This window comes from Malania oleifera, chromosome 1 (genome assembly GCF_029873635.1).
Source record: "Malania oleifera isolate guangnan ecotype guangnan chromosome 1, ASM2987363v1, whole genome shotgun sequence".
Taxonomy (NCBI): domain Eukaryota; kingdom Viridiplantae; phylum Streptophyta; class Magnoliopsida; order Santalales; family Ximeniaceae; genus Malania; species Malania oleifera.
In genome coordinates, this window is record NC_080417.1 from 88,355,365 (window position 1) to 88,377,834 (window position 22,470).

A 22,470-nucleotide genomic window follows, 5' to 3' on the forward strand; every position below is an offset into this window, starting at 1 on the left:
TCTGCACACATTTGCACACAGCTTCCTTGCTGGGAGTTTCCTGCACCCACACACACATACACACACTCACAGGCACACACATGCACAGGCCTTTGTTTGTTTTGTTTTGTTTTTTTTATTATTATTTTATTTTGTTTATCTCATGGAACTGTGAAGATTTTCTTTTTATAACCCTCTTATTTTGTTTTGTTTTGTCTTTTTATATATTATTAATTATTAATTCATTTGTTTTTTTTTTTTGTAGGAATTTTTGGGGCTTATTTCAATGTTCAAAGTTTGGATTTTGTTCTCTTGATTTTATGGTACATATGTATATATATATATATATATATATATATATATATATATATGGTGTTGTTTTCGTTATGTAAGTATCAAGTTTATATTTTTATTATTACGTTTACTTGTATTATTTATTTTGTCTGCTGCGTTTGGTATATTTATCTCTATTATTATTTATGTTTAGCACATAGATTATTTCAGGATTGTTTGGGTATTTTTAGTTTAGATTAATTTTCACATTAACATTGTCTAGGTTTTGTTTAACATTTAGATTATTTCATGATTGTTTGGGTATTTTTAGTTCAGATTATTTTTCTCATTAATATTGTTTAGGTTTTGTTTAACGTTTAGATTATTTCATGATTGTTTAGGTATTTTTAGTTTAGATTATTTTTCACATTAATATTGTTTAGGTTTTGTTTACAACTTAGATTATTTTGGTTGGTTTTTTTTATTTTTTATTTTTTATTTTTTATAATTTATTTTTCACATTAATATTGTTTAGGTTTTGTTTAAGGTCTAGATTGTTTCATGATTGTTTGGTATTATCTTTATGTTTGTATTTGGCATTTCTCATTATTATTTTAGTATATAGGGTATTATTTATTATGATATTTTAAGCATTTTTAGGATCTTAGCATATATGGTGTTTTTAGTTTGTTAATATATTTAGTAATAGTATCATAGTATTTCTATTATGTTTACATGTGCTGAGATTTATTATAGTATCCTTAGTATATTAATATAGAAATATGGTATCTAATTACTTATTTTGACATTCATGATATTTTAGTAAGTGTGTATTGCTTATTACTCTATTAAAACCTCCCATATTAGTATCTTTCTATAAAAAAATTTTTATACAATTTCAAATTTTGGGAGAGTATTTTTCTTAAGTATTTTCTTAATTATTATCCCTATGATTTTATTTGCGGAGGTATGAGCCTTTGGGCATCACGTACCATAAGCTCTGAGAGAATATATATATATGTATATATATATATATATATATATATTTATTTATTCATTTTTTATGTGTGTTTATTAATTCATAAAAGGAGTAGTTTAAAGAATTATTAGATTAATTTAGGGATAATTTCAAATTAATTAGGTACCGTTCGTAAGAACGGGCGCATAGGGGGTGCTCGTACCTTCCCCTCGCGTAACCGAATTCCCGACCCCAACTCTGGTAATGTAGACCGATTCTACCCCTAACGGGGTAGTAATCACGTGTTCTAACCGCACTAAAGGTTAGTGGCGACTCCTACACTTTCATCTTTTTAATTGAAAATTCAAATTGATTTTAATTTCGCCGCCCGGGGCCCACGCGCTCCCTGGACGTCGCGACAAAAATTATATATATTTTTAACACAAAAATTGTGTGGCATGAGTTTATTTTTATGTTGCATTTTATTTTTGAAAATATGAGTAAAGATGAGATTTTTATGATATTATTTTAAATTACATAAATTATAATAAGATGATTTTAAAACCTCTTATGACAACGAAAGTTCAAAGTTACAGATGCTCGGTATCGTAGCTTAAAGTTTATATGGATCAGAGTGCACGCACACTTTTTACAGAGTGGTTATTTATGTTAGTGGATTTCTCTTGAGTGCACACCTGGTTCCGGATCAGGACTTAATAAGGAAAATCTCACTTAAAGTTTACGTACGTTGATTTAGTTTGGTCAGCTAGCCAGTTAAGTCTAGTCTTCGGATCGCACAACCCAATTATGGAGGTAAACATGACTTACGACAAACAGGCATAAGGGTGGTTTTTTTACAATATATGTTTATACATATTTAATTACATGTACAAAGTTACTGATGATTTGAAAGAAAAATGTAAGTTTACATGAAAATGATTATTCTGGTACTTAAATGACGATCTAAGGAAAACGTATAAGGAAAAGTATATGTATGTTTATCATTAAATATTTTTACAGTTTTAAAGTTAAAAGTTTAATTTAACAGTTATAATATATGATTATAAAATTTTACTGTTGTAATTGATGGTAAAAGTTTTATGTAGTAAATTTTAAATTTATATTTATTCTAAAAGCAGTTTTGAAGTTATAGTTTTAAATATTGATTTACGAAATTTTTTAAAAGCTCATTTTGGCCACACATTAATAATAATCTTATTTACTTACTGAGCGTCGTCTCATTCCAATCATATTTTTTTTCAGATAACTTTGAAGAGCATGTCGGAAATCAGGCTTAACAAGCACGCAGGTGGGGATAGAAAAATAAAGATTGATTAGAAATATTAGCATGATGCCAAATATTTATGTTGTGAAATTTTTCTTTTTTAAAATAGATGATTGTAATATGGATAATTAGCGCTCTGATTTAATAACGATTGAGTTTATTTGCTTCCGCTGTAAATCAATGGTAAAAAGTTAATATCTCAGGCCCTTCGGGGTTGGGGTGTTACATGTTTAATTAAACTGATGGTGTATAACGTAATAGTGTAAATTTTATTCTTATAGTTCAATAGCAAAATATCATTTTTATTAATAAAATTAATAGATGAGGTGCTTAATTAAGCTAGAATTGGTGTATATATATATATATATATAATTATATTATGTTTTTAACAATAAATTTCAAATTAATTCAGTTAAATTCGGTTAACCAAATTACCCGAAAAGGTAGTTCGGTTGGTTTCAATTCGGCGAGACCCCGCAGTTCGGTCGGTTCGTTTAATAGTTTTCATTAATCGAAATTTTCGGTTAATTCGGTTAATTAACTGAATTTAGTCGAACCGACAATTTGCTTACCCCTACATAGAACTTTAAAAATATAATGGACATGTACATATAACATAAATTTATTTGCAGCGAATCGGTTTAAATGTAAATTAATTGAGAAAAATAAAATATAGATATAAACATAATAATATTGAATGAGGATTTAAAATGTAAAATTTGAGTAGAATTTAAATATTTTAGTTTATAACATATCGAAAGTTAAACACTTATATATAATTGTAATATTTTGATATTAGAACCTTATGGTGGCAGTTAGGTAAGAAAATAATAGCTCTTTTTAATTTTAATGTATACAATATATTTATAAACAAAAATATAATACGGTATATATATATATTTGAATAGTATGAACTAAAAATAATTCTATAATTTTAGTGGAGAAAAATTGTATTGTATTGTATATATTATATTGAATATTTTAAAAATAATTCCAGTCATTTATGCTAATTTTAATGTATATAATGTATGTGAATAGAAATGTAACATGGTATATATATATATATATATATATATATATATTTCAATATCTTTAATAATATAAATTGAAATTAATTCTATACTTTTAGTAGATGTAAATAAAAATCAATAATAAAGAAAGTACAAATTAATAATTTAAATTAATTCTATAATCTAAAAGTATTGAAAAAAATGATGGAAAATTGTTGAGTTGGAATCATTTTTCAAGAGAATTCATTTATGTTAGGATTTTTTAATTTTGTATAATAAGAAAAAAAGATTTTTAAAAATAATAAATAAAATTAATGGAATCAAAGTAGAGAGAGAGAAGTTTACTAAATACATTCGAAAAAATTTAGTAGGGTCTGCATGAGACAAAAGAGAGATTTAAAAAAAAATAAAAATAGAAATGATTAAAAAAATTAATGAGCCCGCATGGAGCCTCTACCTATGTTCAGAAAGAAAGGGCGGGAAAAAAGTTAATAAATATTTTAAAAAATTTGTGAGACCCGCATGAGCCCCTCCATCTATTACATGAGAGTAAAGTAAGAGAAAGTGAGAGGACACAAACCTAAAAAAAGAGACGGACTTAAATTTTAAAAATAAATTCAGCGTTGGGTGTGGCATAACATTCAATGAGATATATAAATATATATATTATTTTTTGAAAATAAAAAAAACAACTTTACATCACATTTTGTGGGGCTCCTAAGAAAATTATTTTTGAATCATATTTTTGAAAATAATTCTAGAAACAATAAATAAAATAGCTTTTTCAACAAATATTTTCCCGAAAATGATGGAACCTTTTCCTATTCCTGCCATTTTAAATTAATTAAGGATCCACACGATCATCACAGAATGACTCAAAAGCCTGTCAACAGCCACAGCCACCAAGGCACCCACTGTTTGGGCTGGGCCCAGCACTTCATAAAATGAGCCATAGGTGGGGCCCAAGTATGAGGAATATCGTGGGACCTCCCTACTCGTGAACCACATCTTAGATCAGCCATGAATTGGAAGTCACGGACTGCTCTGCACCGTTTGATTGTGGGCCTGCTTAATGGACTGTCCAGATTGGGGAGCAAGGTACAATGCATTGAATTTTTTTTTAAAAATAATTTTGATATTAAACCTTTCATCTAATAAACTGTTAATTTTTTTCAAAAAAAGAATTTCACGAATCCAAATTCTCTGTATCGTTTTAAACTTGATTTAAAAAATACATGCAGCTTGATTAAAAATAAACTCCCCCCAATGAAAATAAAATTGTCACAGTATAGTTCTGAATAAAGAAAAATCTAATTATTATATATATATATATTATATAAATATTTTGTTTGTGAATTTTATGATATGAATTTGTTTTTTACAAGTAATTTTCACGAAATAATGTCTCTTACCGTGTACTGCTCTCCACTTGATTGTACCCTCAATTTATGGCTTCGGGCAGGGACAAAAAAATTAATGCAATGTAAGCTCCACAGAGCAAGAGAGGGAGACTGTAAAAAAAAAATAAAAAAGTAAAAGGGCAGTTGGGGAAGGAGGGAGAGGCTTTAAGTTTAGGTCAAGGTTGCTCTCATTTTTATGTAAGGAATCCATTTTTGTCTTGGCTCTGACGTGCTTCCCTCTAATCGCAAGGATGCCATTGTGAATTCTCAAGAGGTAACGCTTCTTTAACCCGAAAGGCTTGAGCTTTGCGTTTCTGTTTCTAAGATTAATGATTCGTGTATGGAAAGTTGTGTCTTTTCTCTGATCGTTTCCACTGCCAACAAGCTTGTTCTAGTTTGGATCTGAGAAGAAATTAGGGTTTTCGATTGCAGCTGTAATGCTGTTCCTGTATAATGATTTTTTGAGTTTTGCTTTGTTGGGATTTTGAGGTTTTCTCCTTCATTGCGTAACTCTGCTTTTGTATTTGAAATTTTGGATCCTTTAGCCCGTGGAATGTGAATTAAGATTTATTCTCGATACTTGAATACCAACTAGTTTTGGGGCGTTTGGGATTTTGGGAGTTCATACCATGGAAGTTTATACGATGGAGGGAGGAGGGGAATCTGCGGGGTCTGGGTCTGGTAAACTCGTACCCCCCCAGTTGATGAAAAGTGAGTATTTTCGTGAAGGTGAGCAGTTGATGAAAAGTGGGCCTTTTGGTGAAGAGGATGGTTGCATTAAGCAGGTGGCATCTCTTAGAGGATCTGGAGTGAGGAATACAAGCCCGTTAGGGCGAGTAGGGTCAAGAAATATTAGTCCTTCTAGGCAGAAGGTGATTAAGACCAAACCACGCGGCTTAGACGAAGAAACAGTTTCTACATTTGGCAAAGCAGCTCACCCTGCTGTTCAGATGGAAGATAATATATGGGCAATGTTACCTGAAGATTTGCTTAGTGAAATTTTGGCCAGGGTTCCTCCATTTATGCTCTTTCGGCTTCGATCTGTTTGTAAACGGTGGAATTCAATTCTTCAAGATAATAGTTTTCTTAAATTTCATGCACAAGTGCCATCTCATGGGCCTTGTCTTCTCACATACTGGAAGAACTTGCAGACACCACAATGCTCAGTTTTCAGCTTGCCATTGAGAACATGGTTTAGGATCCCATTCACATTTTTGCCACAGTGGGCATTCTGGCTGGTTGGCTCTTCCGGTGGTCTAGTCTGCTTCTCTGGACTTGATGGGCCGAATTTCAAAACCTTAGTTTGTAATCCCCTCACACAGTCTTGGAGGACCTTGCCGAGTATGCATTATAATCAGCAAAGACAGTTAGTTATGGTTGTTGATCGGATGGACCGATCCTTCAAAGTCATAGCCACCAGTGATATTTATGGTGACAATTCATTGCCAACTGAAGTATATGATTCAAAGCTCAACAGTTGGTCACTTCACCAGACAATGCCTGCTGTCAATCTATGCTCCTCAAAGATGGCATTTTGCGACTCCAGGTTGTATTTGGAAACCCTTTCACCACTTGGTTTGATGATGTACCAGCTGGATACTGGATACTGGGAACACATTCCAGCTAAGTTTCCAAGGTCTTTGTTGGATGGGTATCTAGTTGCTGGCTCTCACAAGCGTTTATTTCTTGTTGGACGCATAGGCCTTTATAGTACTCTTCAAAGTATGAGAATTTGGGAATTGGATCATGCAAAGATAGTGTGGGTGGAGATAAGTAGGATGCCACCGAAATATTTTAGAGCTCTTTTGAGGTTATCAGCTGAGAGATTTGAGTGCTTTGGACAGGATAATCTGATCTGCTTTACATCTTGGAATCAAGGAAAGGGGCTTCTTTATGATGTAGATAAGAAGATTTGGTCTTGGATTGCAGGCTGTGCTCTTCAGTCGTACAATAGCCAGGTTTGTTTCTATGAGCCACGGTTTGACGCTTCCATCTATTAGGTGGTGAATTTTGCTCCATGCTATCAATTATTCAAGGGTTTGCGGGGGGTTATCATTTTCAACCAGCATTCTTTTTTTTCTATAACACCCCTTCTCCGGTTTAATGCATCCATGAGTTCAGCTTATTCAGATTTGGCTGGTATACTATTTTCTTAATATCTGATGTTCCTGAAGATTTAATGCTGGCAAGCAAGTTGTTCATAACCCAAGAAAGCAGGTTTAATTTGCAAGATTTTCTACCTGACAATTGGTAATATAATCCACTACCAGGGTGTTGTAAAGGGTATTGCTTGAGTAACATTGTAGTTGGATGATTGGAAAAGAGCTGAACTTATTAGAGGAATTTCTCTGTGGATGTTGATGAGTGGAAAATAATTGTAAGATTTTTCCTCTAATTTATGTACACTTTTGAAAGTTTTTGGGACATGCAAGTTCTTTATCTTAATCAATTGATATTCTTTGTTTGTTTTTTAATTACCATATGATTATGTAGTGGTGATGCCTCATTTATATATTTCAAACATGTTGCCTTAGTAGTTTCTTTATAATTCTCTATGTAAGAACTTGCTTTTGTTTGAGTTTAGAATAAATGTATTTCTCTAGAAGTAATGGTCAAGCCTTTGGTTTGGATTTTAAAAGAGTTGCACTGTCTTGGTCTTTGCTGTAGCTTTATCTTCTAAATTCTTCTTTATCCTGTTTTTGTTGCTGTTGCGTCCATTTAAATGTTGCCATGTTCTCAATTTTGTGATTTGCCTCCTGGTGTTGGGTTATGGTCCACAGATTTTGTAATTCTGTGTTTTTCATCGGCAATTTCTCTGCTTGTTTCATGCGTTGATTTTTTTTTCACGTGTTAAAAAAGGGGTTTACAGGTTCATTACTTTTCATAAATCTCTAAACTTCTCAGAGGAGGGTTGAGGGCAATTTTAAATATCACCTGGTCAAGTGTGGAATGTTGAGGGAGTTTTTATTATGGGAGGGGTGGTAATTAAAGAACTTTGTCTTTTCAATTATGCTGTTCTTGAAATTTGTTTTTCAAACACCTCCCATTGTAATTGATGGTGCAGTTCAAATTTTCAAACTCTTCCTTGCCTTTCTATTTTTCTTACTCTTGCCGCAATCCAATTGATTCCCCGGCCTCCGGAAGCTATCAATCTGAATCCCGTATTGTCCACTTTTATCATAGAACTGCTTGATAATCTGACTTTAATGGGATCAGTGCAATTCTGGTGTGGGAATGGGTAAGAAGCATCTTCTATTCAAGCACTTGTCTCCTACTCCCTCTTATCTTGCTGAGTATTTGTTCCTAGATTAATCTGTTAATTTTGTTCCTTTCCTACCCCATGATAAAAAAATATTATTACTCACTAAATCAACAATTAGAGTTCCTGCAATTCTCCAACAATAGACTATATTTGCTTTCAAAATCAGAATTGACCCATCACTCTCCCTCTCTCCTTCACTGCCTCAATTCTTACCCTGAAATACCTTCCCAAACTCCTCACTGCTTGTACCAGACTTGGTTTCCACCAATGAGGATTGCCATTACTATTCCATTGAAAGTTCTTGTGTGTGCAATTTTGAAATCTCTGATCTCTTTGACTTCATGCAACTTGATTTTGTCACTGCTATTCCTTCAATGAGGATTGGGCTCTTTGGAATTATGAGCATCGGTTACTGAATCTTTCTGTTGTTGGAGACATCAGAAGGTATCACATAAGATTTAGAAATGCCTTGTTCTTACTGCACTCTTTCAGAAATCCTAAATTGCTTCTGAACTCCAAAAACAGAAGTTTGTTGCTTATTCACATGACATTCCCCATGAGATTCCACCATTTTCTGCTTATTCATGGTTGTCAAGATCATTCGATGAGAAGAAGAATGGCTTGTTTTCATAGATTTTCCCCAGCTGTATCTGTTTGTGGGTTGGAGCATGAGATATGATACCATCCATGGTGTCTGTATATAGTCATCCTATATTACACATCTGATGGCTGTTAAAGCTTGATATACATTGTTGGCCGGGCCCACAACCTAATAGCTTAAACTTTTAGGTGAAGTGGCAATCTAACACGGTATCAGAGCTATGGTTGCCAGGAGGTCCTGTGTTCTAGTCTTGTTGCCTGTGTTTATTGTGTGGTGTTTAAAAATTATTATATTTCCTATAATGGGTGTTATTTATCCTTTGCTCATCTCTCCACATGCTGTTGGGCTGCTTGTGCAAAGGAATGTTAAATCTTGATATTATTTGTTGCCCCACAAAGGTTAAGTAGTAATCTAACAGGCTGAAACCACTTGAGCTTCATTTTTTTTTTATAGAAAACATTTAGGCTTCATTTCGTATATCAGCAGTTTCCCTAAAACCTGTTAGGCCTTTGAACATGAGTTTAAAATGTGTCCCATAATCACCAGAAAAACTGAGCTGATTGATTTTGAACTGTGCCCAATCGCAAATGGTTCCAAGCCCTAAAAGCAGCTTGTTCCAGAATTGTCTTCTCCTTCCACCACTGTGAACCCTGATACCCTAATTTCAGCTGCGTGCTGCACCAGTGAAACCCAGGTTCTAAATGCAAACAGCTTGTCCTCCACAAGAAGCAAATCACCATGACCCACTCTTGGAACGAACATCCTCAGTTCCTGTGATTGCATATTTCCATCTTGCTGATTAATTTGATTGGTGTTTACTCCAGCTGATGAAAAAATAATATCCCTTTGTACCTTGGCAGAACTTCACTGCTGCCCTTTTTATACATGGAGCAAATGCCATCTGTTGTAGAAAATCAGCCCCACTTCTAAGAAAATTCCTTCCTCATTACTGATTCTTCACTCAATAAGAACATCTCCAAAGAATTTTATTGCGGCATCTGACCTTCTCTAACCTTAAAGACATCAAAGACTAGTGATCACATTCACATGGCATTGTTGAAGTTGACACCAAACGCCTGATTCAACAAATTCAAACCTTACCATTCTTTGACACATGAGCGAACCTTCCTATGTTAACCTTCACAAATCTCCACTCAAAAGTCTTATCTGTAAATCTGAACAAGTTCAGACAGTACCTCCCTTGAAACCTAATGACATATTCTAGGCAGAAGTCCAGATCCAGAGAGAATAGGGGTTTGGGTCCTGGTAACTTGGTATCTAACTATCTATATACATTGCTCTCGGAAAGAATTGGTCATGGTGGTCCCCTTGAAAATTAACTCCTTCTGGCATAAGGCGATTAAAAGAAAAATTTGGTTTGCTGGAAAATAAGTGGGATGCTATGCTAATATTGCTGCTAGAGTTACCATTAGAGGCCTTTAATATTCTTTTCATGCATCTCCTTTGTAACTCTGTTCTTCCCTTCTGTAAAGTGCTGATCCAAATTCCTATTCTTTAGAGCAGTTATAGAGATATTTGTGGGAGTGATTGGATTAGGTCACTGAAAAAGAAGGGTATGCATGCTGTGAATCTGTTAATAGTAATATCTCAAAATACTTATTTGTCCATATTTTGAAAATTTTTTAGTAAATAGTTACCTGTAAATTTGAAGGTGTTTTTTTTTTTTTGGAATAGGCTGACGGGAAAATGATGACTGAAAACCATTTTCTCTTCCCTTAATTAATAATAGAGACGATGGATGACTCTCAGTTCCTTTGTGGGGAGGATGTGTGGGCATTGGGGTGCGAGGGTACTTCTTTTATGTTGCTCCTCTCCTTGTTACACAATGCACCTATTTCTTCTTTCATGGTTGTCATAGGGAATTTTGTCTCCTGGAAATTTTATTTTCCCAAGCTTTATTTGTTGGTTGGTTGGACTATTTTTGATCTTCATCAAGTTGGCAAATTAGGGTTTGGATTTTGCATGGTTTTGGGACCTTTTCTTGTAAAACACTTTTTTCTTGATTAACTCCTTTTCTTTCCCTTTTGTTAATTGAATTTAGAGAGCCAATGTACCATTCAAGGTCAAGGTTTTTGTTTGGTTAATTATCCTTAATAGAGTATCAACAATCTCTGAATGTTTGTCATGTTTTTTGTTTGCGCTGAGGCATTTTCTTGTCTTTTTGTTTTTTTTTGTTTTTTGGCATTGCTCTATGACTTGGAGATTGTGGAGCTTGCTGTTTGGCTTTTTTGGAGAATGTTGGGTGTGTGTGGATCCTTGGAGGCTTTATGCTATGCCTTTTAGTAGTTTTGAAAAGAGTAAAGGTGTGAGCAGGTTGTGGGATTGTGTTGTTTTTGCAGTTCTTTGGAATATTTGGCTGGAGAGGGATGCGGAAATCTGTAATGGGCATTTTCTACCTTTGCAGCTACCTTTGGATAGAATTTGGCTTTCGTGCTTCTTATGGGCCTTTTCTTCCGGTTGCTTCCAAAAATTGCAAGGCCTTATTGGCTTGTTATCTGTTGCTTTGGTTGTTTCCTGTTGTTTTTTTTATCTTATTTTTGTTTTGTCTATCCATGAAGATGCATTATCCTCCCAAATACTAATTGCACTTCTCTTCTCTCTTAATATAATTTCTTTTTCTAGAAAAAAAAATTGTAGTCATAGGATTATGTTAGACATGCGCTCTATTGCTGGGCCCTTCAGGAGGAAGCTAAGGAGAAGAAGTGGATCTGCATTCCTCTTGCTCTTTGATTTTTGGGATCTTGTGGAGGGAAAGGGATGATAGAGCATTTGAAGGGGTGGTGGTGTCTCTCTCTCACTATGGAAAAGTGGCTGCAAGCACTTATTTTTATTTGATTTTACTTTTGTTGGTAAGAAGTACTAACAGCATCTGTACTTCTCCCAAATCCTGGAAAAGAAATACCTGGTTGGTCATCCAGTAACCCTCGCCAAATAAACGAAAGAAACCTATTTTACATGCCCCAAGTAAATACATAGTGTACTGTTTAACCACACCTGAAAAAAAAACAAAAGAACAAGTGGGGACAATGTTTTTGATGACACCTTACCCTGCGGCAGATTGGTAGTGATATCCCTATTAAGGGTCACCAACCAGACATGCTTTAATCTTAGGAGGGTTTTTTGTCTCCCAAATATGACAAGGTGGAAAATCCAAAACCCAGATCTTAACATCCATCATATTAGAAATATGACAATCCTAAGCACATAAAGCAAAGAAGAGATCTCCTGCTCCCTATCGTTCAAATCCTTTCAGAAGGAAAATCCTAAGCAAAAGTATTATCATTGGGAATAAGTAAAAATGAAATGAAAAGAAGAAATAGCAGCATTATGGACCAAAGAAGGATGATAAATCTGAGTAGAAGTAATCATTAATGCTGAATCCCCCACCAAGGCATCCTCCCAGAAGTAAATACAAGAACCATTTACCCATTTAAACTTTGTCAAATGAGTAAAGAAATGGAGAATGCAACATGAACCCCCCATGGAATGTTAGATGAACATATAAGCTGTTCCAAAGTTAACCTTGCATTGACATGAGGAGGAGGTTATCGTTACTGTAGGTGAATAAACAGCCTTTCAGTTTGGCATAAAGTGAGGGGAATGCCATTCAATTGCTACAGAAAGGAAGCTTGATTTTTTATATGTAGTTCTGCAATTGTGTTTGATGATCCTGTCATTCCTAACTTGTATGTCTGTTACTGTGTGAAGAAACGTTTCTGGAATGCCCTTTTTTTCTATTTTGTTGAGGCATGTGTGGCTCCACAATCTGTCTATGATTTCTTGGTAGTGAGATTTTGGGTTTTGGAAGAGGTAGAAGAGGGAGGGCTTTATGATGTCCACTGTATGCCATTTTCTTGATTCTATGGCTTGAGATGAAAATAATTTTCAAGGATCAGATAACTTCTCCATTTTTTCTTGGGGATATATTGAATTTTCTTGCTTCTTTTGGGACACTCTTTTAGGATATTTGGGGGGCTATCGCTGTTTGATCTTCAAAGGGAGAGGTGGCTTATCCTGCATCTTGTTGTGCTTATATTCAGTCTTTATGGCATTTTTGTTATCTAAAAAAAAATTTTGTATGAGATCATGTTAGAAAGGGAGGCTCTAATTGGGGCAGATGCATGGTTATATGTGTGTGTGTATATAGAGCCTGGTCTTTAAAGCAAAAAGGTAGATGGCAAGATTCTTTTGTTCCTACCCTTGTGTGTGGGAGAGAGAGAGAGAGGGCACTCGTTGAACTATGTAGGTCCCTCTCTCTCTAACACACTCCCCCCACACACACAGAGCTAGGAACCAAAGAATCTTTGAACCCAACTGCAAAAGTCCAAATAAAAAAGAAAAGAACCATGTCTCTCTCTCTCTCTCTCTCTCTCCATCTTTTGCACTTATTATACTACTTCTAAAAGCACAACAGTGTTTTTTTTTTTTTAATAGTCCATTGCGACAAGCTTTATATTGAAAATACTATCCTTTAAAATACATTCTCTTAAATTTTAACGGCAGTTGAAGCGTTTGAAAGAATGATCTTCCATCTCCTTCGAGCCTTGATGCTGGATCCATCATTGGCACTTATACATGCACACTATTTGAAATTTAGCAGTTTTGTTCAAAGATTCTTTGGTTCCTAGCAGTGGGTGTGGGTGGGTGTGCACATGCGTGCACGTGTGTGTCTCTGAGTGAGAGAGAGAGAGAGAGAGAGAGAGAGAGAGCTGTTAGAAGCCTCTATCTTTTTGACTTAAGACTAGGAATGTAATAAATGCTATACTAGTTTGGAGTCATTTATCTTTTTCCTTTAAAACTAGGGCCATAACAGCATGAAACGGAAATAGCAATGTGTTCAGAAAACACTTGTTTAATTATTTAGGTTAAAGAATTCGTTTGATATTTAGTTGGTCACCTCTCAGGGAAGAAACAAATGGTCAGTACTCACCACCTTGAAATGCAGTGGGAATGCATATGGAGAAATCACCTTGTTTGGTTTCCTTTTTAGAGCATTTGATGTATAACAACTTTTTTAAAAATCACAGATGCATAGCCCAAACCATCATTAGATAACCAAATTTACTTATCTGGACAAGAAAAGTCTTCAGATGCAGATATTTCTAAAGAACAGGTTACCAAAAAAGAAGAAATTCGAAGACCATGTCAAATTTTTATCATCATTAGAAAAGGATGATATACAGAGACTGCAGAGCTTTACTAGCTGTTTGGTTTTTATTCTGTGTGTGTATTGAAGAGGAGGTTGCCTTACCCTCCTATTTACACCCTTTCTCTTTCATAATATAATTCTTTGAAAACAATTCAGTAGAGTAGAATGATATGTTGGCTTCTTTAGAGAATCCGAGAATAGAAATCATGAGTTCTTTGAATCTTTAAAATTAAGTGGACATTGATCCTCCTGTTTGATTTTCGGAATCAGGTTTGGAATGGAATCAAATTATAGGAATGGAATCCAAGTCCTGTGATTGGTTTGTGAAATCAGGGAAGCTGAATTGTATTGTGGACAGAATACTAACCCCACCATTGCAAGGGGGTAGGGGCTGTCACCAATGAGGCCGTGGTCGTTGTGATTGGTGATGTTTGTGACGGTGCCACAGGTGGTGCTGTAAACCTGGCCATGTGTTGTGACTCCATTGCTGTACCACTCCTTTAAGTTATCGACATAGGTCTGGGCGTCCATCTTCTTATTAGAGTTGATCATGTTGATGGCCACATTTGCCCTTACTAGGGGGTGTGACCTTTTCTGGAATATCTGTCATTGCTGCTATGGTTTCGTTCATGACATGAGTCCCAAACACATTAGCAGTCCTAATTAATGTCTTCTATTAATATATGGGATTAGAGTGTGTTGTAACTCTTACAGTAGTGGCCTATGGACACCACATTTTTAATGGAATTTTTTTTAAGATAAATTTAAATTTAAGTTATATAGTTGAAAGGCTAGAAAAATAAATAATTCTGAAGGAGAAATATTTTTGAAAATTGACTTATTTCTCATTTCATGCTAATCACCATTCAGAAATACCCAATGGGGGAGCAAAATTCATATTGTGATTTTGACAGTCATTTTGAGTGACTGACCATTCCAGCACTGATTCCAGTCCTGCCTCTATTCTTTCGTGCCTGAATTCTATTCAGCAGACCAAAGTTGGGGTTGGTTGGGTAAGGTTCGGGAGGACAAAGAAAGAAAGACAGCACAAAATGGTTAGTAGCCATTTATATTTGTGTTTCCTAAGCTCAAGCAACCTGGAATCTTATTTTCTATCCAAATTTGATCCCGAACCTCAGAAGGAAAGAGCAGTTCATCTTATGAAATGAAATAAAATTCTAGGGAATAGGTTTGTGGCTTTGTGCTTTTACTGTCCTCAATATCATAAGCAGCACACATGTTTGGTTATGGCATTTGGACTCTTTATTACATGTGACATTTTTATTTTTCATTTTCTTTTTTCCTGAAAAAAGCGTAGGTAATATTTGAAGTTTAAGTTTGACAGAATATGTTTGCTAATTTTTGAAACTGCAGATTCTTTTATGATAAACAAAAATTTAGTAGTGCAAATTTGTGGATTAATGTACCATCATTTTGTAATTGCTTGAACTGTAAATCTGATTCTCTGGTCCCCCCATCCCACTATTATCAATCTGTAGATATTTGCTTGGATGCCTTTACTTATTTCAGAAGCCTAGGTAGATGTTGCTTAATGATGCGGCAATTTATTATATGTGGTCTTTCACCTGTTGGTGGGAGCTATTGACTGTCTTTTCTGTGTCTTGCTTTTTGATCATAGCTGCTTTTGACAGTGTTGATATCAAAATGTCTGGGTTGTCCATGGACTCTGGGAAGAGTATTTTTGATTGAATTGAGCTTACTGTTTTTGCTTTCTTAACCTGTTAGTATTGAGTATTTTTCATTGAATCAAGCTGTACTGTTTTTTGTTAACTAGTTAGCATCAACTTACTAGCCTTTGTTTGAAAACTGAGCTGCGAGTGCTGCCTTGCATATCCTGTGTCAAGATTACCTCTTCTATGCTATATATTTATCAAAGAAACTAGAATAGGTCATAGGAGTGTGGTACAACGTCACTTAATCTGTGTAATAGCAATACCCACCTGAAAATAAGATAAGACTTAAGAGTAACCGAAGTTGGCTAGTCTAAGTGGAAATTTCCCCTCTATAGTTCAGCTAGCTGGTAGACACTGATTGGGTGGCATTTGGCTGTAGACTTGCTGTAGCAGCATTTTTGCTATAATGGCATTGGCAGCTTGAGTTGGATGGAGAGAGTCCCAAAACATGTATTGGTTTCTATTGCACATGGCTGCTGCAGGGGAAGGCAGGTGAGCTGCCCTCCGTACTTCCCATTACTGCAACAGACTTTGCTTGATACTGCGAACCCTGCAACACAACATGACAGAATTTAGGAATGGATTTGTCTTTCCCACAATGAATCACATTGGGTGCATCAATTTGTATTTTATTATGGCTGTTGTAGTGCCACTAATAGATATTGCCAATTTGTCAGACAGTAGTGATTGGGTGTGGGATACAGGAATATAACACACTTCAATAGCCATTATTTGAACCCTTCTCAATTCTTATCCCATTTGAACTGAAAAAGTTGTCGGTTTGCTATTTTGGACTGTAAAATGGGGAATTCCATATATTCGAAGGCCAATTTATTATTTCTTTCTAGCCAAAAATGAAAAAAGCACATTATTCGTATAAATTTCTATGAAGAGCATTAGGGCACCCATTGCATCCAAGGGGTCAGATTCATTTATCTACTTGTACCTTGGTGTTGTACCGAAGATATCAGTGGATGGCTATGTTATACAGGAACTTTTTTCAATTGCCACTATATGAACTTTTCTATTTTTTATTTTCTATATATATATTTTAATTTTTTTTCCCATTCTACCTGAAAAAATTGTTGGTATGTTGTGTTGAACTATAAAGAGAAGTTTCATGTATTCTGAAGACTAATTATTTCTTTCAAATCCAAAATATCGTGTTCATATAAATTTCTTAGAAGATGTACAGGAAGCAGTAAATGTTATTGTCTAGCTTTTATAATTGTAAATTGTAGCTGAATCCCCTATCTTGATGGCTGCTATACCTTGTATTTAATCACGTCAAGGAATGCTTGATGCAGAATGTTTGGCAGGGTTTGTGGCCATGTCATAGAAGAGATTATAAATGTTTTGATAGATGAAGAAAGATCCAGGGAGGCTGGCACTGGGATTTTGAGAGTTGAGTAAGGCAGTTGTTGACTGAAGTGACCAAGTTGTTGACCCGATCAATGCAACTGTAATTGCCACTCACCAAGGATAGCTGGCTGGTATGCATCCAAGTGGCCCAGAGCCAACCAGCACCATTTTCCTTGCTCCCAACTCTCTGGAAATAGCGGAAACACTGAACTCAAAGAGGCCTGCATGTAAGCAATGCTTTAAATCTTCGTTAGCCACCACTATCGACGCATGGTGCATCATCAACACTGCTTGGGAGTTGTGATTGACGTTTCCAAGCCACGAATCAAATGTTGACATTATTGACGTGTGGTCATTTCCACATTTTTGTCGAAACTAAAATGTTAAATTTCGTTTTACAAATTTTTTGTTGAAATTTTTATGAGTGATCTGATTTAGATATTCTAACAAAAATTGTCAAAAATCAAACTATTCACTATGAGACTAATATTCAGAGGGAAAAATTCTCTCTTAATTATCTTATTTTTATTGAAAGCAAATGTTAGCAATGGGTTTTGAAAATTATATGCAAGTTAAATTTAGATGAGCAAAAATATTTTATTTGACCATTTATATCTAAACTATTTCTATTTGTATAATTAATTAACGAAATAAAATTTATATTAATTGAATATGTTTAATATGACTATTAATTTATGCTTCATCTTGCACACAACAATACTTCCTACCTTATTGATGCATTTAGTTTATGACATTTTCAATTTTAGATTTGTACAAAATTTAATATTATTTTTTATCATTTTTATCTAAATTCGCATAGATTCTAATACGAATTGGTATACTCCAAACACAGAATAAAAGAATTTAATGCTTTATCCCTAATTTGTATTATTATTTTTCTTTTTATTTTTAAAAATGGCATAGAAATTGACACCCAAGTCAAAAAAATTTTAACATTTAAAGTTTTCAAAATTTTAGTCAAAATCCTAATTTAATTTAATACATTGCCTCTATATGGACTAATAATTTACTTGTTAGACTTAGACTTGGCAAAACGGATTGGGTCGGATAATCTGCGATGGATAAGACAGAATATTGGGTGAAGAAATCATAATTCATATTCGACTCGTTTAAGTGACAGATTAGGTGGTTTCGGGTCGAATAATTCATGGCGGATGGACGAATAATCCGCCATTTCTCAAATATAAACTTTTCTATTAATTATATCAATCATTCAATCATTTATATTAATTAACGACTCCTGATTCATATAAGTAAAGCTGTAAGCATTAAAAACTAATCATTCATCAAACCGTCAACGATTACATTTGTCATTCAAATGATGAAGATTCGAGACAAATCATCACAATAAAAACTAAGGAGCGTCAAAGATTCAAAGTCAATTGTTTGAGGTAGAGCTTATTGATTCAAAAGGAGCTTATATGTCAAAAATACAAATTTTATCTCAAATTATGAGATTTATGATATCTTATTTATTATTACCTATATCGTGTAATCGTATTTAAATACCCCTGCTTATATCCTCTCTAAAGCGCGTAGTGTTTACGACCTAGTTATTTGAATAAAAATATCATTATTCTTAAAAAAAAATAAAATTAAGCGGGTTAACAGATATCTGTCGGATAAACCCAATCTGACTCACTAAGGATATAGATATGAAAATGGAAAACCATATTCGACTTATTTAACAAGCGGTTGATTATAAGTCGGTTAAACGGGTTAGATGCAGGTCGGATTAATGAATTTTTATCCTTTTTGCCAGGTCTAGTCAGACCAGCTCTTTGCCGATGTTGTTCCTTCCATCTTTTCCTTTTCCGTTCTTCTCTTCTACTCCCCACTTCTTTATCATTTTCTCTCTTTGGTTTTCTCTCTTACATTACTCTTCCTCCGAATTAACTCATTCAACAACTCAAATGCGGACCTGCCTATGCTTGGATTACCATTTTTTCACACCTTTCCCTTTTTCCCATGTCTTGCATGCATAAATTTCCACATATTATTACTTTTACAAAATAATGACAAGCAAAATTAATTCCAAAATATCTTCTGCTGAAGCAAAAAGTAAATAAATAACTTGGTACATAAAAAAAATTTTATAACTAAAAAAAAAGTGGTTCTCTAACCGAGTTAATAGTTTTTTTTTTTTCTTATGATAGGAAAATTTGTTCTACATTTATGCAAACATGGGGAGGATTTGGATGAGGAAGCTAGTTTTTATATTAGAAGTCCTATAGCTTGTAAGCACTTACATAATGATGATGATGTAAAATGGAAGAAGACAACTAAAAATAAAAGGGAAACAGAGTTGGACTAAAAACTCCACACTTCATTGATAAGAAAATGACCATTATATAGGTTAAAAACAAACGGTTACAAGTACAAAAATAGGCACCACTAACATCATACTAAACAACTCTTAGGCACCACTAACATCATGTTAAACAATTCCTAGGCACCACTAACATCATGTTAACCAACTCTTACAAATTAGGCAACAAATAGAAACAAAATACATTCTAATGTGTTGCTACTAATTTATTCAACAAAACCTCCCTTAAATTGATGTTCCATACATAACATTAGTTTACTAAGATTCAAACTTTGAAGCGCCATCCCTCAGATAAAGTCCTTTGAACTGGAAACAGTAAGTAACTCCCTAAGCTTCTGAAATGTTGGAAATTTGAGAGGTTTTGTTAGAATATCAACAATCTGGTCTTCACTTCTGTAGTAAACCAGATTAATAACTCCCTCATTCTTGAGATCTCTCAAGAAATGATACTTCACATCTATATGCTTGCTTCGACCATGTAGAACAAGATTCTTTGAGAGCTTTACTGCTGAACTATTGTTATAGTGAATGAGAGTAGACCTATCTTCTTTGAACTATAGCTCTTCAAGAATCTTCTTCAGCCAAATAGCTTGATAAGCAAAAGTTGTTGCTGCAAAAAATTCTGTTTCGTGCGTGAAATGTGACGATGGCGATTCTTTATAGGACCATGAAACAGTCCTGTTCCCAACATGAAAACATATCCAGAGGCTTTTCGATCATCAGAATGTCCTGCATAATCACTATCTATAAACCAAAACAATATGACGTTTCTCTTTTTTGAAGAACAATCCAAACTCTTTAGTACCTTGCAAGTAGCTAAGAATTCTTTTTGCAGCCAAAAGATGAATCTCTGTAGGACACTCCATGTATCTACTAATGACACTTACATCATACATTATATCCAGCCTTGTTGCAGTCAATCAAAATACATTAAGTCCCCATAATTGTTGTAAAGAGCACGTTAAATCTCTTCCTCCATCATCCTTGTTTAGCTTCAAACAAACCAGACGGTGTATTCATAGATTACAATCCTTCCTCTAAAACCCGTCCAAGAATTTCTGCCATATACTTCTTTGAGGAATAAGATGCCAGTCAAGGGACTTACGACACTTCTAGCCAAGGAAAAGTAATGGCATCATGCAAGATCCAAACATTTCAAATTTCAAGCCATCATGGATTCTTAAAGCTTTCAAACTGGCTTGTATTACTTCCAGTTATAGATTAGATCATTAAATATAAGCAAATAGTGAGCATTTTCCCTCTGTCCTCAACTTTATGAAAAGTGTATGTTCATAATAAGGACATTTTTGAATCTTCCTTAAGAATAAGTTCTATACGATTATCTAAGCCAGTGGGGTTGTTTTAATTCATATAGAGCCTTCTTTAGTCTATACACTTTCTGCTCATTTCCAAAGTTACTATAACCAAGAGGTGAGAATAAATGATAGTTACTTCAAATCTCCTGGTCGGAATGCCTACTTCATGTCAGTTGGAAGATAGGCTATGAGTTTTTGAGCTACTAAGATCACCAATCGGATTGTGTCATGCCTTGCAATTGAGCAAAACTTTTTATAATCAAACACAACACTTGCTCATAGCCGTGGCCACCACGGGGCCCTTGTCCTTGTTTGACTTCACATTCTCTTCCGCTTTGTCTTGTTGTAAATCCACTTCACGCCCAATTGTTGTGCCCTTCTGGAAGATCAGATAACGCAAGGTCATTCTTCGATGGCTGAAATTTCAGCATCCATTAGCTTCCTCCATTTGTATTTCTTTGACAGCACTTTCAAACACTGTAGGATCACAATCTGAAAAATAGAGCAAAATGAGTGATTGAGTCTTCAAATTGAGAATTTGATTACTCATATATGACACCTGTTGGCTTCCTCGAACACGATGAGGAACCGGATTAAGCTTTTGCTTGTGGTGCTATTGGTAGTGACATTCAGAGGCTACTAAGAGTTTCATTGAGGATTCTCAACGCATGGTGATGGGGCAAGGTGTTGCTGCGGCGTTTAGTTTGCTAAGCACCATGTTCTCCATCAAAAACTAGTTGGAATTGCCCTCCAAACTTCATTTTTGCTTTAATCCCATATTGATCTTCATAAAAAACACTCTCAATGAAAAGTATTTCTTAGGTTAGGATTTTGTAAAGCTTAAAGCCTTTGATGACCACTAACACCAAGAAAAATAACTTTTTTCCCTTGTAATCCAGCCTTATTCCTATTTTGACGGAATAGTGGCATAGCAACACACCCAAAAAAACTCTGAAGTGGTCAACATCTGGTTCCGTCCACTATATGGCTTCCTTGTGTCATATTTGAACGAAATTGTGGGGACTGTCTACATATATGAATGCTCCAATTAACTGCTTAGGTAGAATCTTTTTGGAATACAATCATTATTAAAAGACACTCCCACCATTTTAGAATGTGTGATTATTCCTATCACAAATGCCATCTGTTGGGGGTATAAGTGCGGTTGTGTAAGTTGCCTTTTGATTCATAAGTCTCATAGAACTTGCAAATTCATGTGCTTTAATTCTCCCCCACGATTTATATGCGAAGAATTTTTAGGGACTGCCAACTTCTTTCTCAACACCTTATAGATTTATAGGTTAGAAAGGCTTCAGACTTCTCTTGCAAAGTAAAACTAAGCTTTTTGTGACTAAAAATCATCAATGAAGTGAAGGTACGTAATATTCTTACCTCCAGTGAACATGGAGTTATTAGGCCCGAAAAGTTTGGAGCATGAAACAAGCTCTAGTGCAATTTTAACCTCCATTGATTTCACTTGGGAATTGATTACAGTGTGTTTGCTAACAAACACATCTTCAACAAACTTAAGAAAGGAGCTGTGTATGTAATTGTAATTTTGAGGAAGACTGTCACCATTATCTTTTGTGTGTAAGTCTTCCATCTGCCAACTAAGATGACCATAGCAAAAATGCCATCGCCATTCCTTGTCCAACTCTTGTAGCAAGACATGAGTGAGCGGTGTCATGAGAACGATGGAAACAATCATGGCTATCATGTGCCTTGAGTATCAGCCCAACTTGTCATCTTCAAATTCTCAAAACTCCCTTTTGATAGAAGATTCCCATATCCCTTTCTTTGTAGACTGCCT

At 34.7% G+C, this 22,470-nt stretch overlaps 2 protein-coding genes across 3 annotated transcripts; one reads left to right on the forward strand and one right to left on the reverse strand.

Annotated features, from left to right (window-relative positions):
- Positions 1 to 5,107: 5,107 nt before the first annotated feature.
- LOC131167262 (F-box/kelch-repeat protein At5g15710) lies at positions 5,108 to 17,457 on the forward strand. 2 transcript variants are annotated; one of them, XM_058125973.1, is made up of 2 exons: positions 5,108 to 7,282; positions 16,940 to 17,457. In XM_058125973.1, the coding sequence occupies exon 1, from the start codon at positions 5,535 to 5,537 to the stop codon at positions 6,903 to 6,905; it is 1,371 nt and encodes a 456-aa protein (XP_057981956.1). In that variant the 5' UTR covers positions 5,108 to 5,534; the 3' UTR covers positions 6,906 to 7,282; positions 16,940 to 17,457. The 2 variants fall into 2 exon arrangements, with proteins under 2 accessions (XP_057981956.1, XP_057981965.1); XM_058125982.1 differs by having other exon boundaries at positions 16,952 to 17,457.
- Positions 15,502 to 17,333, reverse strand: LOC131167270 (GDSL esterase/lipase 7-like). Its single transcript, XM_058125998.1, is given in 6 exon segments — positions 15,502 to 16,024; positions 16,026 to 16,099; positions 16,102 to 16,183; positions 16,941 to 17,025; positions 17,027 to 17,120; positions 17,123 to 17,333. Coding segments are annotated over 6 exon segments (609 nt in total). The 3' UTR covers positions 15,502 to 15,961.
- Positions 17,458 to 22,470: the final 5,013 nt, after the last annotated feature.

Coding starts and splice junctions, on each gene's coding strand:
- LOC131167262 (XM_058125973.1), top strand. CDS start 5,535: ATGGAAGTTTATACGATGGAGGGAGGAGGGGAATCTGCGGGGTCTGGG.